This window comes from Eschrichtius robustus, chromosome 4, assembly GCF_028021215.1.
Source record: "Eschrichtius robustus isolate mEscRob2 chromosome 4, mEscRob2.pri, whole genome shotgun sequence".
Lineage (NCBI taxonomy): Eukaryota > Metazoa > Chordata > Mammalia > Artiodactyla > Eschrichtiidae > Eschrichtius > Eschrichtius robustus.
In genome coordinates, this window is record NC_090827.1 from 104,878,074 (window position 1) to 104,892,516 (window position 14,443).

The 14,443-nt window shown below is 36.0% G+C and overlaps 1 protein-coding gene across 2 annotated transcripts in view; it reads right to left on the bottom strand.

Moving 5' to 3' along the window:
- Positions 1-14,443, bottom strand: part of SLIT2 (slit guidance ligand 2) — a 380,353-nt gene that overhangs the window by 32,764 nt on the left and 333,146 nt on the right. For both annotated transcript variants that reach the window (XM_068543162.1, XM_068543161.1), the window contains 3 exons: positions 11,326-11,450; positions 11,094-11,191; positions 9,696-9,835 (listed from right to left, as the gene is read on the bottom strand). In XM_068543162.1, coding sequence (XP_068399263.1) covers positions 9,696-9,835; positions 11,094-11,191; positions 11,326-11,450 — 363 coding nt within the window. The remainder of the gene's footprint in view (positions 1-9,695; positions 9,836-11,093; positions 11,192-11,325; positions 11,451-14,443) is intronic.

Sequence of the window (14,443 nt, forward strand, 5' to 3'; positions counted from 1 at the left end):
ATCTTGTCCTTAGATCAGGATTTCAGGAATTTTCCAACTCAAACTACTCTGTTTAAAATATTCACTTTTTTCACTAATAGAGCAATAAGAAAGGGTGGGCTTGAATTAATAAGTATCTCATTTATATTTTTCCCAAAGTTAGCCCTGTAAATTCAGGTTGGCCATATTTACAAACACAAACAATTTTAGATATAGGTTCATGGCATTGTGGGAACACTTAACTCTCACTAGATTTTGCTAATGTAACCAGATTAGTTTCTTTTTTCTCTGAAACATAAATAATCTCAGAGTCCATTCTGGGGACCACGGATGTATGAAGGGGGTGGGGAGGATTCCAGGGCTGACACTGCAGCCTGTTCTTGTTCCTATTCATAAACTGTATCAAACTAGTTTCTTTTTTAATATGAAAGGATCATTACTATTGATAATAATGGAAAGGGAACTCATGACAGCAATCTGAATAACTGAACCAGCATTCTACTGTTATATTTAATCTGTTATGACATTTTCAAATATACTTATAACAAGGGAGGAAGTCTGGCTGAATTCCTGACAGCATCCCCAGGACACAGAGTTTTGGAGGGTCAAATGCATCATTCTTCAAATATTTGCATTTTGAGCTCTTGCTTCGCTCAAGAAAAACCTGGAAAAATGGTACTAATTTTACTCTATTTGAATTGGCACGGAGAGGGAAGGTATCAAAAAAAGCAACCTACTGGAAATAAATTGAGATTTAATTTCTTAAAAGTACACTACTTGAGGGCAAGGGATAGATACCTTTATTTATAGTTTTGTATCTCTTCATTGCCGTTGCATTTGCTAGCAAATTATCTGGCACAAATTAGATACTCGAGGGCTGTTGAAAAATGTGAAAACACTTATTTGATTGCTTTTCAAAGGAAAATACTTTATAAATTGTTAATGAAGGAGACCCAGATGGCATAAGGGGTAATTTAAGGAAGAAGAGAGAATAAGGAATACTGGTAGCAGATTTGTGTTTTGAGACCCCACCCTCACGTATGCCCTTGTAGGCTGAACTTGAGGGGTAGCCTATTGACTCAGATATCCTGACAATCTTGTCTGCCAAATGATGACTATCCCAATCAGAAACAGAGAGGATGAACTCGGGAATCAAGAGGAAGTGTGAGTGTAAATGGCATGTCTGAGAAAGATTAAGATAAACGGACCTGAATGTTTCTCATTACATAATTTGAAAAATTCCATACAATTCCTAAAAAAAAATTGTACATTTCCCATTTGTTCTTTATTCATGTAAAGAATAGCATTCTCTCTCCTCTCACAGACCTTGCAATGTAGCAGGGAGATGGATGAACTGTATTAGAGGGTGGACACAGCTGATGGGATTATGGGAGTCATTCCAGAACAGGTTAACTGAATAGGACCTGAAGGAAAAATATTTCTGTTTTCTCCTCTTTTGCTGAACCAGGCTAGCCCTATTTGTTACCTACTCTGCTCAACATTATAATCCCAGGCACCAGAGCACATCAACGTGAGCAGATGCCCAGTCTCCGATCTGAATATTTAGTATCCTTATCAGTAGTGATAGTAATAATTGAATTTATTTCATCAGTAAGAAAAGGATTACTTATGAACAGTGTGTTTCTGTTTCTTATTTTTATAAAAGAGCTAACTCTTCCTAAAGGTTCCTTTTAATAATAATCTGATGCTTTCTTATTTGTGTTTATTATCCTGAAACTTGTTCTATCAATTAGCAATAGTTAATTGCTTCATAATATGATCAATAACTATCCAGATAATACCCACTTCTCTAAGCTTAATTAAATCCAATTGTTAGTATAGAAATATAGGGAATTGATCTTGAGGAGCCATGAATTTTTGAAGATATATTAGCCACTGATAAATGTCCTCTTGGTGCAAAGGGTATGCAAAATGGGACACACGCATAAGCGGACAAAGCCAAAGTATAACCTCATGAGATAAAGTTTATCATAATTCAAAACAGGAAGGCTCAAGGAAATATGCTATAAACGTGGATATTGACGTTTCAGACAAGAAAATCATTGTATAATCTCACTTTTGTTCTAAATGACATGAAATGGGTTGCTCCATAATGCTTGTCTGCCTGAAAGTTTGATTAGTCTTTGTGTTCAGAAACAATTCTTCCTCTTTATTTAAAAACTAGTCAAGAGGCTATACTTTGCTGTTAACTTTCTTGGAATATGAGAAGTGATGGCTTTGTACTGGTGAAATAACTGACCTAATCTGAACTTGCAATGAAGAATCAAACCAGAGAGTCTGCCTGGTAGACAAGGGTAATGTTTTATGTATTTTCATATCACCTTCAATTCTGAGCACAGTATTCTGAATAAGGTATTTTCTCAGTAAATATCTTTTGAATTTTTAAAATGGAAAAACTTACCTCTCCAAATAAATAAACAAAAAAGGAAGTGTTTTTCAGTACTTCCTCATTGGAACATTATGGCTAAATAATGTAGCCAATTCCAACAGCTACTGAAACTACAAAAATATTTAACTTCGTTTCAAAATAAATAAATCCAAATTAGATCGAATAAGCCTTGGTTAAGCTAAACGGTTGTTCTGAACTCACTGGGCCCTGCCTATTAACTAAAGAGCAAATAGGATCTTTAAAATGTTTTCTGAGATTCAAATGCATTTAAGAAGGCTTTGAGAGGTTGGAACATGAATGCAAACCACAAAATATAATTAGGCTGCCAAAGTCCTCTCTCTAGTTAAAAAAGACTGCAAGCATGAGTGCAAATATATTGACTTTGACAAAAAAGACCTTACACAGCTTGAGGCACTATTAATGAGAGAAGGAGTCACTGTTATTAAGAGATCATGACAATCCAAAAATATACAAAAAACCTAAAAAAATACAGCCAAATTCAAGAGTTCTTCAGTATTTCCTTACACTTCAATGTAGAATAAGGGGGTAAAGAAAACCAGACTTATTCTCAAATAAAGCCTTTCAATTGCAAGTGAGCATGGCAAATAAAATGACAAAATAATAATTTTTAAAGAGACAGTAAAACTGTCTTTTTACTGAAAAAAGACTGAAGACTATGGGGAGGAGGAATTTCCTTCACACATACAACTTACTTTAGGTAGAATTTTCTTTATCAAAATTCTGTAAGAATTCTTCCGTCATTAGGAATGACATCAAACCATCTACACCATGTCACTGTAGTGAGGATGGTTGGAACTAAATGATCCAAAACTTAAATTTGTCCTCCCTGGCAGCCCTTGATACTTCTGGAGTATAGACATCTAACATTTTCAAGTGTTTTCTTATACATTCTTCCATGTTATTCTCAAACATCTAAACGAGGTGGGACAGATGTCATTAGACTGTGACAGGCCCCAGAGTTGATAAATTTTAGTGCCAAGATGAGAAATTTTAGCTTTTCCCGTTAGCTTCATAAATTCATCAGTATCCCACCTGCCCTATGTGATGGAAGGTAGCTTAGTCATCAGGGGAATTAATTAATTAATTGTACAGACACTGATTAGGCACTTTCTTTTTTTCATGTGTAGATAAAGTAGATTGCCTGTCTGCACCTGAATTTTGTTTTCTTTTCAAATACACCTAAGGGTCAATTACTTATAGCCAGCTGAAGAGACAGCAGAAGAAAAGCTTATTTGGCACAAAGGATTAGTCAGAGCCACTGTGGATGTGAAAAGATGCCAAGTCTGGAAGATGGCAGCAAATAAGAAGGGACTGGTTCCAGGGGAAGGCCTCCAAATTACAGTGCAGGCCTTGAGGCCAGTTAGACACTGGTTTGCATCTAGACCCCTACTTACAAGGTATGTATCCTTGGGTGAGTTCTTTGTCACTGTTTTATACAAGTTATTGCTCAAGTCCTTATTGCTCGTATCTACAGAGTTCTGTAGATACAGATTAAATTAACAATATGTCAGCTAATAACAGAGTTTCTTTTTATTTAAGAAAATTACGCTGGGTGCTATAAAGACGTTGAAATTTCATTTCTAGTTATGTTTTGGATTCAAATAATAGAAAATGCTTTGACTGCTTTTTAAAGCAAATTCAGTCAGCAGCAGATTATTGAAAATAAGAGACACCTTTTATAAAGATAAGCATGAGATTTAGTCAACACATGAAACCATGTGGTGATGTAAAACAATATCATACTGCCAAACTTGCTTCTGAGAGTATATATAACTATTTAAGGACACTTTCCTGTGACAGAATAATTGCCATTGTGTTTTCTAAGATAGAATCGGACCTTAGACATCTCTGCCCCAGACCACCAACTGTTTTAGTACTAGTAAAAAAGAAAAGATGACATTTTACCAAGGATGGTATTGGATGCATTAATCCACAGAGAATGTACAGGCTATATTTTTTACATTCCCAAATAGGAAACAACTTTTTTTCATGTTTTTTAACTTAACTCTGCACATAGTAAGTGTAAGTGACTAAACACAGTAAATCATCTTAACAATGCAACAGAAAATAAAAAAATGAAGTCCTTAGCAAGAGGAGACAGAGCTGCTATACAATATAGTCCATGTGAGCCCTATAATCATACTGCTAATGCCTTACATACAACTGCAACTGTCAAGACAAGCACCCTTTTAGGATGCTGTGCCTGTACTTGGCACTTAAAGACTCTTGGTTAAGCTGAGTGAAAATACAATGTTATTAGGTATAATTCCGAATCTTTAAGATAAAAATTTAACAAAGATTTCATGATGATTCCCCAGACATGCCAATCACCCTGAGCACCACAGGACTTTCTTTCCTGGGCCCTGATGTATTTGGAAAGCCATGCAGACCATAAAGTGTCAATGATTAGCTATGGCTCTTTTTTTTTTTTTTTTTTTTTTTGCATATGGCTCTTTTTATGCTTTAAAAACACTGCCTAGTACTCATGACATTCTATGAGTTTGACAATGTCATTTTATAAATCAACCTCTTGGGCTTTGTAATTTTTATCTTATAAAATGTTTTAATAAATGTATATATCTCTTAATATTTTTCATGTTTCAAATTACTAAAGATATTAATTTAAAGTTATGGGAAAATTCTCACTATTTAAAATTTTTTCTAGCTACAGCCTATGTACTGTACTAAATGACTTAACGTTTTTCATGATAAAAATAATACATGTTTGGGATATCTTTAAAAAAGGAAAAGCATACAGACAAGTAGAAACTAGAGAGCGTTAGTCTTTATTTTTAGCCACTTCTTCTGCCCACTCAGAGAATTTCTTTCACAGTCTTCCAGAAGTTGGTAAAGTGCATTTCAGATACCCTCTTTATACTGTTTGGCATAGCTATCTACATATCAAGGATCTGAATGACTGATTTGACATATTGATCTCAGATTTCATTTTTGTCAACATTCCTTTTACCATGTACACACCATGAAATCTATGTAGCTTTGAAAGAAAGAGGGAAACTAAAATAAAATAATAGACTTAAAAGGCAACTAACCTTTTTCCACCTCATTCAGATTAGCAGCTGGCAGCAACAAAGACAGAAGAGACAAAAGACGTTTTACATTGCAGTACACAGCGGAGCACAGGAAGCCAAAGCACAGCATTAACAACAGAGAAGCCCAGGGTGAGAGAGCAAACTGAAGCAAGGCTTAGATTTCTTACCTACAGCCGGGCCAAATGCACAAACAAGGAGAAAATGAGGCAAAAGGCAGACGCCATCACAGGCAGCAAGAGATCTGTGGCTAAACCAGTGATTTAACAATAGGCGGCTTTACTTTGTAAGATGTGCACATAATGGCTTGTGTGTGGGCATTGAAGATTTGGAAAACAAAGAGATAATGGTACAAAATGGAAAAATCAAAATGTTCTGAATTTTTTTCCGCAAAATACATTCTAAGCCTTTACACACCCAACTTGTATGGAAACTTTCATTTACTGAATGTATGCCATCCCATTAAGCAATACCCCATGGTTAAAATGTGATCAAGTTTGTATCGTCTTTGTATGTGGTCCTGTGAGAAGAGGGTTAATTAAGAAACACAGTCTTGACACAGCAGATCCAGGGTTCTGGCTCTTAGGAAACATGCAAAACCACATTTTTCAATGCAATACCTGAATTCATACCAGAGCTTAAGAAAAGGTGTCAAGTTTTTCAACATCGCAGGGGTGCCATATTTACAATGTTCACTTTTATAAGTTTTGGGCTAGTGCAATTTGAGGAATTTTTTAAAACTTTACTTTCAAGAAATGCCTTATTTTTAGAAAGGATATAATAATGATTTTAAAAGAATGACCAACCATCACCAAAAACACAATCTCTCAAGCTACTATTAAAACTCTGGAGTGGATTTTTTAATTATTTGTTTAGCAATTTCAGTGTCTTATTAATCCTTAGCATAGTGATTTTAATTTAGAATCATAGTGAATTAAACTTCTCAAAAATTAATCTTGTCTGAAGAATACTAGCAATCAACAGTCATATGTTAGACATAGGACAGATGATGGATTGAATTAGGTAGAAAATAACAGTTTGGATGACTTGGGTGGGGAGGGGATAGTAACAGTTACATAACAGAAAAACAATACTGACCCTTAAAATTTATGTTGTCAACCCCTGAAGCAGGAAAGGACAGAGTTTTGTCCTCTAATAAATCAATAACTATTTACTGTGAAGTTCTGGTTACATGGGCTTAAATAAATTTAATAAATTTCCCAACAGTGGTTCATTTTATTTTGAACACGTGTAGCCATGTTTTACAGCCTGCCCATCACATCATGACCTCTCTGTCAGACTGCTTTCAGATCTTTGAATTTTCTCTATTAACATATCATATCCATTCCGATTCTTAACATGGGTGCCAAATGTAAAAACTTTCACCATAGTAATTTACAAGTTTTTCCTATGAAGTCTTATTTGTTCCTACTAAAGAGTTCATTTTCTCACTGAATGCCTCAGAGATACAGAGTAAAAAAAAAATCTCCAAACAGAAAAGCAACTTGTAACTTGAATGATTTTTAAACAATGACAACATTATTATATTCCCTGAGCACAGTAGGGGTTCTGTTCCAAGATCTCATGCTCATTAATCAGATTCCAAACTTAAATCAAAAACAATACAGCCACGATATAAGAAAATGCCTCCCTAACTGCAGACTTGGATGAAGCAGGATATAAAGCTCTGGAGTACAATTTATACCCTCCTATAATTAAAGGCCATTTATGTGCCACTGATTTCAAAATCTGCAGATGGTTGTTTGATATGTTGTAAATGAGCTCATTTCACATATGGACAAAAATGCTACAGCTAATAGATGATTTACAAATATGTCTGGTTTAGGTATCTGCTCTAATGTCAATTCGCAAAACTCTTCACTTCCCACAAAACCCAACCCAAAGTTATAGTGATAGTATCTTCATGTTTTGTATGCTATGAACTTTCTGTAGAGTGCAATGTTTATCCTTAGCCTGAATTAAGGCAAACTGATACCTGCAATAGATATGACTGAAAAAACCAGAAGAGTCTCAATTCTTGTTGAGCACCAAACGGCTCTTGACAAATAGTCATGGCAGGCTCCCACATGATAGCTTTTATAGATGCCACGTTTTGGCTCATAAGTGGTTGTGCTAATAAGCTTTGGAGTTTTTTGGATGTGTTTCAAAGAAAGAGATCTGACACAGGGAAATGAAGCTTCGTCATACTTTTCAGAGGAAGTTGCACCGAACTGAATCACTTTAGGATGCAGAAAACATGTGCTTAAGAAGATCAGGTATAGGAAGGGAGCTTGGAAAACAAAGGGAGAGAAGGTAAAACAAAGATTCAAAGAAATGGATAAGGAATAAAGTAGAGCAAATCTAAAGCCAAAGGCGGACCCAACGAAACCAACTCAGAAGAGACTGCCACTTTATGTAAATTATCATGGAAAAGGTATTAAGAATCTGAATACAGCAGTGCTGTCAGGTCTAGGTTTTCATTGGTAAGGGGATATAGAAAAATTCCTGGTTTCTGTGCTCAGGAACACATTGGCTAACCAAACTGTGCTGGAAATACTCGGATCCAATTTGTCCTGGTCAGAGTAGGTTAGTTTAAAGAGGTCTCTGACATTAAGTGAATTAAGTTCTTCCTATAATAGTCGGAACAATGACAGGATAGAGAACTATCTCTAAGAAGGTACTAGCTACAGATTTTGGTGCAAGCATTGGGCTGCTTGTGTAAGTCTAAATTAGCCCATCCAGAAAAACTCAGATTCTCGGGGTAGCTCCAAGGGCTCGAGAATCTGTGCACTCAGGCTAATGGCATGTATCTGAGGTGTGACACAAGTAAAACTCGTGCGAATGTCAAAGCTACGTAACACCTAAACTCTTCCTAGCTATGTTAGAATGGGTGCATATTAGACATACTTGCTATCCTTAATTAATGCAAAATAATAAAGAATTCAAATTCTGGCCACTAAGGAGTCCAAGTGCTATATATATATATATAATAGAGTAACTGGTGATACATGTTAACATTTCTACTGGAAACTTAGTATATTACTTCGTATGGCATCAGGTACTTCACTGGTGTGAAAAAAAAAATCATACCATAGAAAAGGCAGCTGCAGAATCTCTCAAACAGACCCGGGATATCAAAACAAAAACTCATTATTCTATTTAGCATCTTCCCATCAAGAAAGTACCTCTTAAAATGCAAAGTTTGAGTATTCCATAAAAGCTTAAATTTCAGTGCTTTTCTAACAAATCCCTGGGAAAATTAATCATACAGATGTGCTTCCATTTTTCATGTCTAGAGATGTTAACCTCAGTCATCCAAGTAGCTATTTTACCCTCTGATATTCTTAACTATGTATATGGAAATAAATACAATTAATGAAAAATACCCAGCCAAATGAAAATGGTAACTTTGAATAGAGTGACAGAATCTACTTCTCCATTTTTTCTTACAAATAAAATACGTAACATTCTCCTTTTCTCTACCAATTTTAAAACTAAATGGTTTATTAAGAAATAAGAATGTAACTATGAAGTTTCTTATTCATAGCCACAAAAGTCGATCAAAATAGATATTCTGACATAATAAGTAAGTTGTAAACTTGATGTTGACTTTATAGCAAATTGGTTTATCCAGGGCAGAAGTTTAGCAGTTTGGATAGTCTCATGAGATTTACCACCTTTACTCCTGACATTTTGCATCAAGATAGAAAAAAAAGGTGGGGTGGGGGAAGAATGGTCTGATAAAGATTATCCAAAGTGATCAATATCTTCCTAATTGCGATTTATTTTGAAGGACACGAGTTGCTACATGCAAACACTCACTGATGAATAAACAAGTATGGACACGAAGAATCTCAAATGCTTGGTTATTTTTTGCCTATGTAAAGAAATGCTCCCTTTTCACATATGTATTGGTGGGTTGGTCTGCATAGGAAAAGTGCTTTGCATGAAAATGTCATTCAGTTGTGGGACCAAAAGCTGCAGTATGATAACTTCTTTTGTGCTGGAAAGTATTACTTTATGATGGATGCTTATGTTCCAACTGAGCTCCCCAGGACTTTTATTTGGTTGGCTGAAACCATCTTTAACTCCGTCTGTTATTACATTACACCTAATTTCCAAAACACCTATCAGTTATTGAATAATACAGTGGTCTACTAAACACATGCAGCATAGTGTCAGTGGTGCTTTCAAACAGATACACAGATTGATGGCATAGCATTTCCTAGTCTTCCTACCTGTGTACTCAGGTGGGCAAAGGCATGTGTAGTTATTAATTCCATCGACGCATGTAGAGTTATTTTCACAGTCATTATCTTCACAGTCATCAACATTGATTTCACAATTTTCTCCTTCAAATCCATCAGCACAAATACACCTGAATGCCAGGGGAAGAAAAGACAAAAGACACCTTCCTACATTTTCAAACCATATGGTCTAAATATTGAAAAAAACTAAATACACTCATCAATTACAGAGCTTTTAACGACAAGAAACTGATTTTTAAAATGCTTTTAAATGACATGTTGTAAGCATCAATTTAAGGTAATATCCCCCAAATCAGAAACAATTTGAGAAAGAAAATTTATGCTGGCTGCAAGATGGCAAATGGCCCCATGGTCCTATAAGTCAATAAATTCAATACATGTGCAGGTCTAAAAAATGAGCAAAGTTTACTCTACAGCCCTAGATATCTTAATCTCTAGCTGTGTTCTAATAAAATAATTCATGCTTCTTTGCTCATAAATGAGGAGGAATGATTCTGATTTTTTAAAAATTATACTTACTATCCTATGTGTAATGTTCTTGATGTCTCAAAGCAAAAAAGAAATCTGAAAATAAAACTTTGTCTTCCTTGCAATTATAAAATATGAATATTCTCTTTAACTCTCAACAAATACAATTTTTCACTGGCATAATACATTGTACCTTTCATCTTGCTAGGCATCAGAATAATCTTTGAGTAAAGGCTTGATGAAAAAGAGACAACTTCATAACAGAATGCAGAAATGAAGTATATGTATTGTAAAAAGTGGTATTTCTAACAAGCTTTAGTAGTAGATTAGCATTCTTACATGAAGTTATTAGTTTTCATTATAAGAACTCCGTTTCATAATTCATGAAGTAGATCTGAAGTAACTGTATGATTAAATAACTAACTCCCGTTAAAAATGTTCACAGCATGTTTGTCTACACATATTGTGGCTTGGAAATGAGTCATTACTTTTCTGTTTCAGTGGGACCCACATCTTATCATTACACACAGTCTGTTAAAGCAACACACAAAACAACAGATGGATATATGCCTTGCAGTAGGGGACTATTTGACTATTAATTAGCATAACAGAGCCACTAATTTGTCTTGACCTAATCTGACTTGATTAGTCCCAATGTACGCATGTGAGTGTTTTTAAATTGCTTGGCTTTGTAGCATCCTGAGCTGAGAATACTGTAATGTCTCAATTTGTTTTTATATCGAAATACCTCTGCAAGGGACTAATACATGTTTTCCTTATGAACAGAATTTCTGGTATTCTTTTTAAAATAAAGCCCTTGGATTTAAAAAGGAAAAATGCATCTTTGCTTATTCTTGCTCCAATACTTCAGACACAGAAGATCACAGACCAATAACCTACCAGAAGCCATCTTTTTCTCCTTCTTTTAAGTGGCAAGTTCCTCCATGTTTACATGGGTTACTGATGCATGCATGAATTGGAACATCACAGTCCTGCCCCTGGACAAGGAATGGTCAAGTTGAGTGTAAATAAAGTAGTTCTCAGCACATAGAGAAAGCACAACAGAATAATAAAGACCCACCGAGGAAAGCTACATTTTCAGATCTTGGTTCCCACGACAGCTTCTACTTACCTTGAAACCATATGGACAGGTGCAGCGATAAAAGTCAACTGGATCATTGTTACAGGTGCCATCATTTTTACATGGATTCGATAAGCAGGGATTACATTTAGCTAGAATATGGACATCTACAGGACCTAAAAATCGATTGAAAAATATGAGAAGTGGATGCTTTCTGTTTTCGGTTCACTTAAAATTATTTCAATGCCTTAATGTAACAGTAAATTTTGTATAAAATTATTATTGGTCACATATCTATATGTGTTTCTCTTCCATGACAAAACCAGAAATCAGCATCATCATAATTATCTTTATGAACGCAACAGAAGGCCATCTCATTGGGAGTGAATAGTGAAACTCTCTGATGTCAGAGTAGGGCTCTGAGTTGTGAGCTTAGGTAGTTAAGATCTGACATTAGTGATGCCAGCGTCACACGGTCAGTCCCCTCATTAGCTGACTAGCATATGTGGATGCTTTCCATGGCCAGTGCCTGCAACTTAACTCAGGTGGCTGGTATGGAAAGCCATGGATCCCAAAGAGGACTGCGGGTGTGTGCGCTGGGGGATGGGTGGGCAAGGTTTTGAATAAGTAGAAATTCAGGAGACCTTCAAGATGGCGGAGGAGTAAGATGTGGAGCTCACCTTCCTCCCCACAAATACATCAGAAATACATCTACATGTGGAACAACTCCTACAAAACCTACTGAACGCTGGCAGAAGACCTCAGACTTCCCAAAAGATACATATATTTTCTTCCTTTTTACTTTTTGTGAGTGTGTATGTGTATGCCTCTTTGTGTGATTAAGTCTGTATAGCTTTGTTTTTACCATTTGTCCTAGTGTTCTGTCTGTCTGTTTTATTTTTTAGTATAGTTTATAGTGCTTGTTACCACTGGTGGATTTGTTATTTGGTTTGGTTGCTCTCTTCTTTCTTTCTTTCTTTCTTTTTTTTTTATTACTTTTAATTTTTTTTATTTTTAATAATTTTTTCATTTTTTATTTTAATAACTTCTTCCTCCCTTCCTCCCTTCCTTCCTTCCTTCCTTCCTTCCTTCCTTCCTTCCATCCTTTTTTCTCCCTTATCTTCTGAGCCACGTGGCTGACAGGGTCTTGGTGCTCCGGGCGGGTGTCAGCCTTGTGCCTCTGAGGTGGGAGAGCCAAGTTCAGGACACTGGTCCACCAGAGACCTCCCGGCTCCATGTAATATCAAATGGCGAAAGCTCTCCCAGAGATCTCCATCTCAATGGTAAGACCCAGTTCCACTCAATGACCAGCAAGCTACAGTGCTGGACACCCTATGCCAAACAACTAGCAAGACAGGGACACAACCCCACCCATTAGCAGAGAGGCTGCCTAAAATAATAATAAGGTCACAGACACCCCAAAACACAACACCGGATGCAGTCCTGCCCACCAGAAAGACAAGATCCAGCCTCATCCACCAGAACACAGGCACCAGTCCCCTCCACCAGGAAGCCTACACAATCCACTGAACCAACCTTAGCCACTGGGGGGCAGACACCAAAAACAATGGGAACTACGAATCTGCACCCTGCAAAAAGGAGACCCCCAAACCAAGTAAGTTAAGCAAAATAAGAAGATAGAGAAACACACAGCAGATGAAAGAGCAAGGTTAAAACCCAACAGACCAAACAAATGAAGGGGAAATAGGCAGTCTACCTGAAAAAGAATTCAGAGTAATGATAGTAAAGATGATCCAAAATCATGGAAATAGAAGGAAAAAATACAAGAAACATATAACAAGGACCGAGAAGAACTAAAAAGCAAACAAACAATGATGAACAACACAATAAATGAAATTAAAAATTCTCTAGAAGGAATAAATGGCAGAATAACTGAGGCAGAAGAACAGAAAACTGACCTGGAAGATAAAATAGGGGAAATAACTACCACAGAGCAGAATAAAGAAAAAAGAATGAAAAGAATTGAGGACAGTCTCAGAGACATCTGGGACAACATTAAAAACACCAACATTTGAATTATAGGGGTCCCAGAAGAAGAATAGACAAAGAAAGGGACTGACAAAATATTTGAAGAGATTATACTTAAAAACTTCCCTAATATGGGAAAGGAAATACTCAGTCAAGTCCAGGAAGTGCAGAGAGTCCCATACAGGATAAATCCAAGGAGAAACACACCAAGACACATATTAATCAAACTATTAAAAATTAAATACAAAGAAAAAATATTAAAAGCAGCAAGGGAAAAGCAACAAATAACATACAAGGGAATCCACACAAGGTTAACAGCTGACCTTTCAGCAGAAACTCTGCAAGCCAGAAGGGTATGGCAGGACATATTTAAAGTGATGAAAGGGAAAAACCTACAACCAAGATTACACTGTACCAGCAAGGTTCTCATTCAGATTCAACGGAGAAATTAAAACCTTTACAGAGAAGCAAAAGTTAAGAGAATTCAGCACCACCAAACCAGCTTTACAACAAATGCTAAAGGAACTTCTCTAGACAGGAAACAGAAGAGAAGAAAAAGACCTACAAAAACAAACCCAAAACAATTAAGAAAATGGTAACAGGAACATACATATCTATAACTACCTTAAATGTAAATGGATTAAATGCTCCAACCAAAAGACATAGACTGGCTGAATGGATACAAAAACAAGACCCGTATATAGGCTGTCTACAAGAGACCCACTTCAGACCTAGGGACACATATAGACTGAAAGTGAGGGGATAGAAAAAGATATTCCATGCAAATGGAAATCAAAAGAAAGCTGGAGTAGCAATTCTCATATCAGACAAAATAGATTTTAAAATAAAGACTATTACAAGAGACAAAGAAGGACACTACATAATGATCAAGGGATCAATCCAAGAATAAGATATAACAATTGTAAATATATATGCACCCAACATAGGAGCACCTCAATATTTAAGGCAAATGCTAACAGCTATAAAACAGGAAATCAACAGTAACACAGTAATAGTGGGGGACTTTAACACCTCACTTACACCAATGGACAGATCATACAAAATGAAAATAAATAAGGAAACACAAGCTTTAAATGACACAATAGACCAGATAGGTTTAATTGAAATTTATAGGACATTCCATCCAAGAAAAACAGAATACACTTTCTTCTCAAGCGCT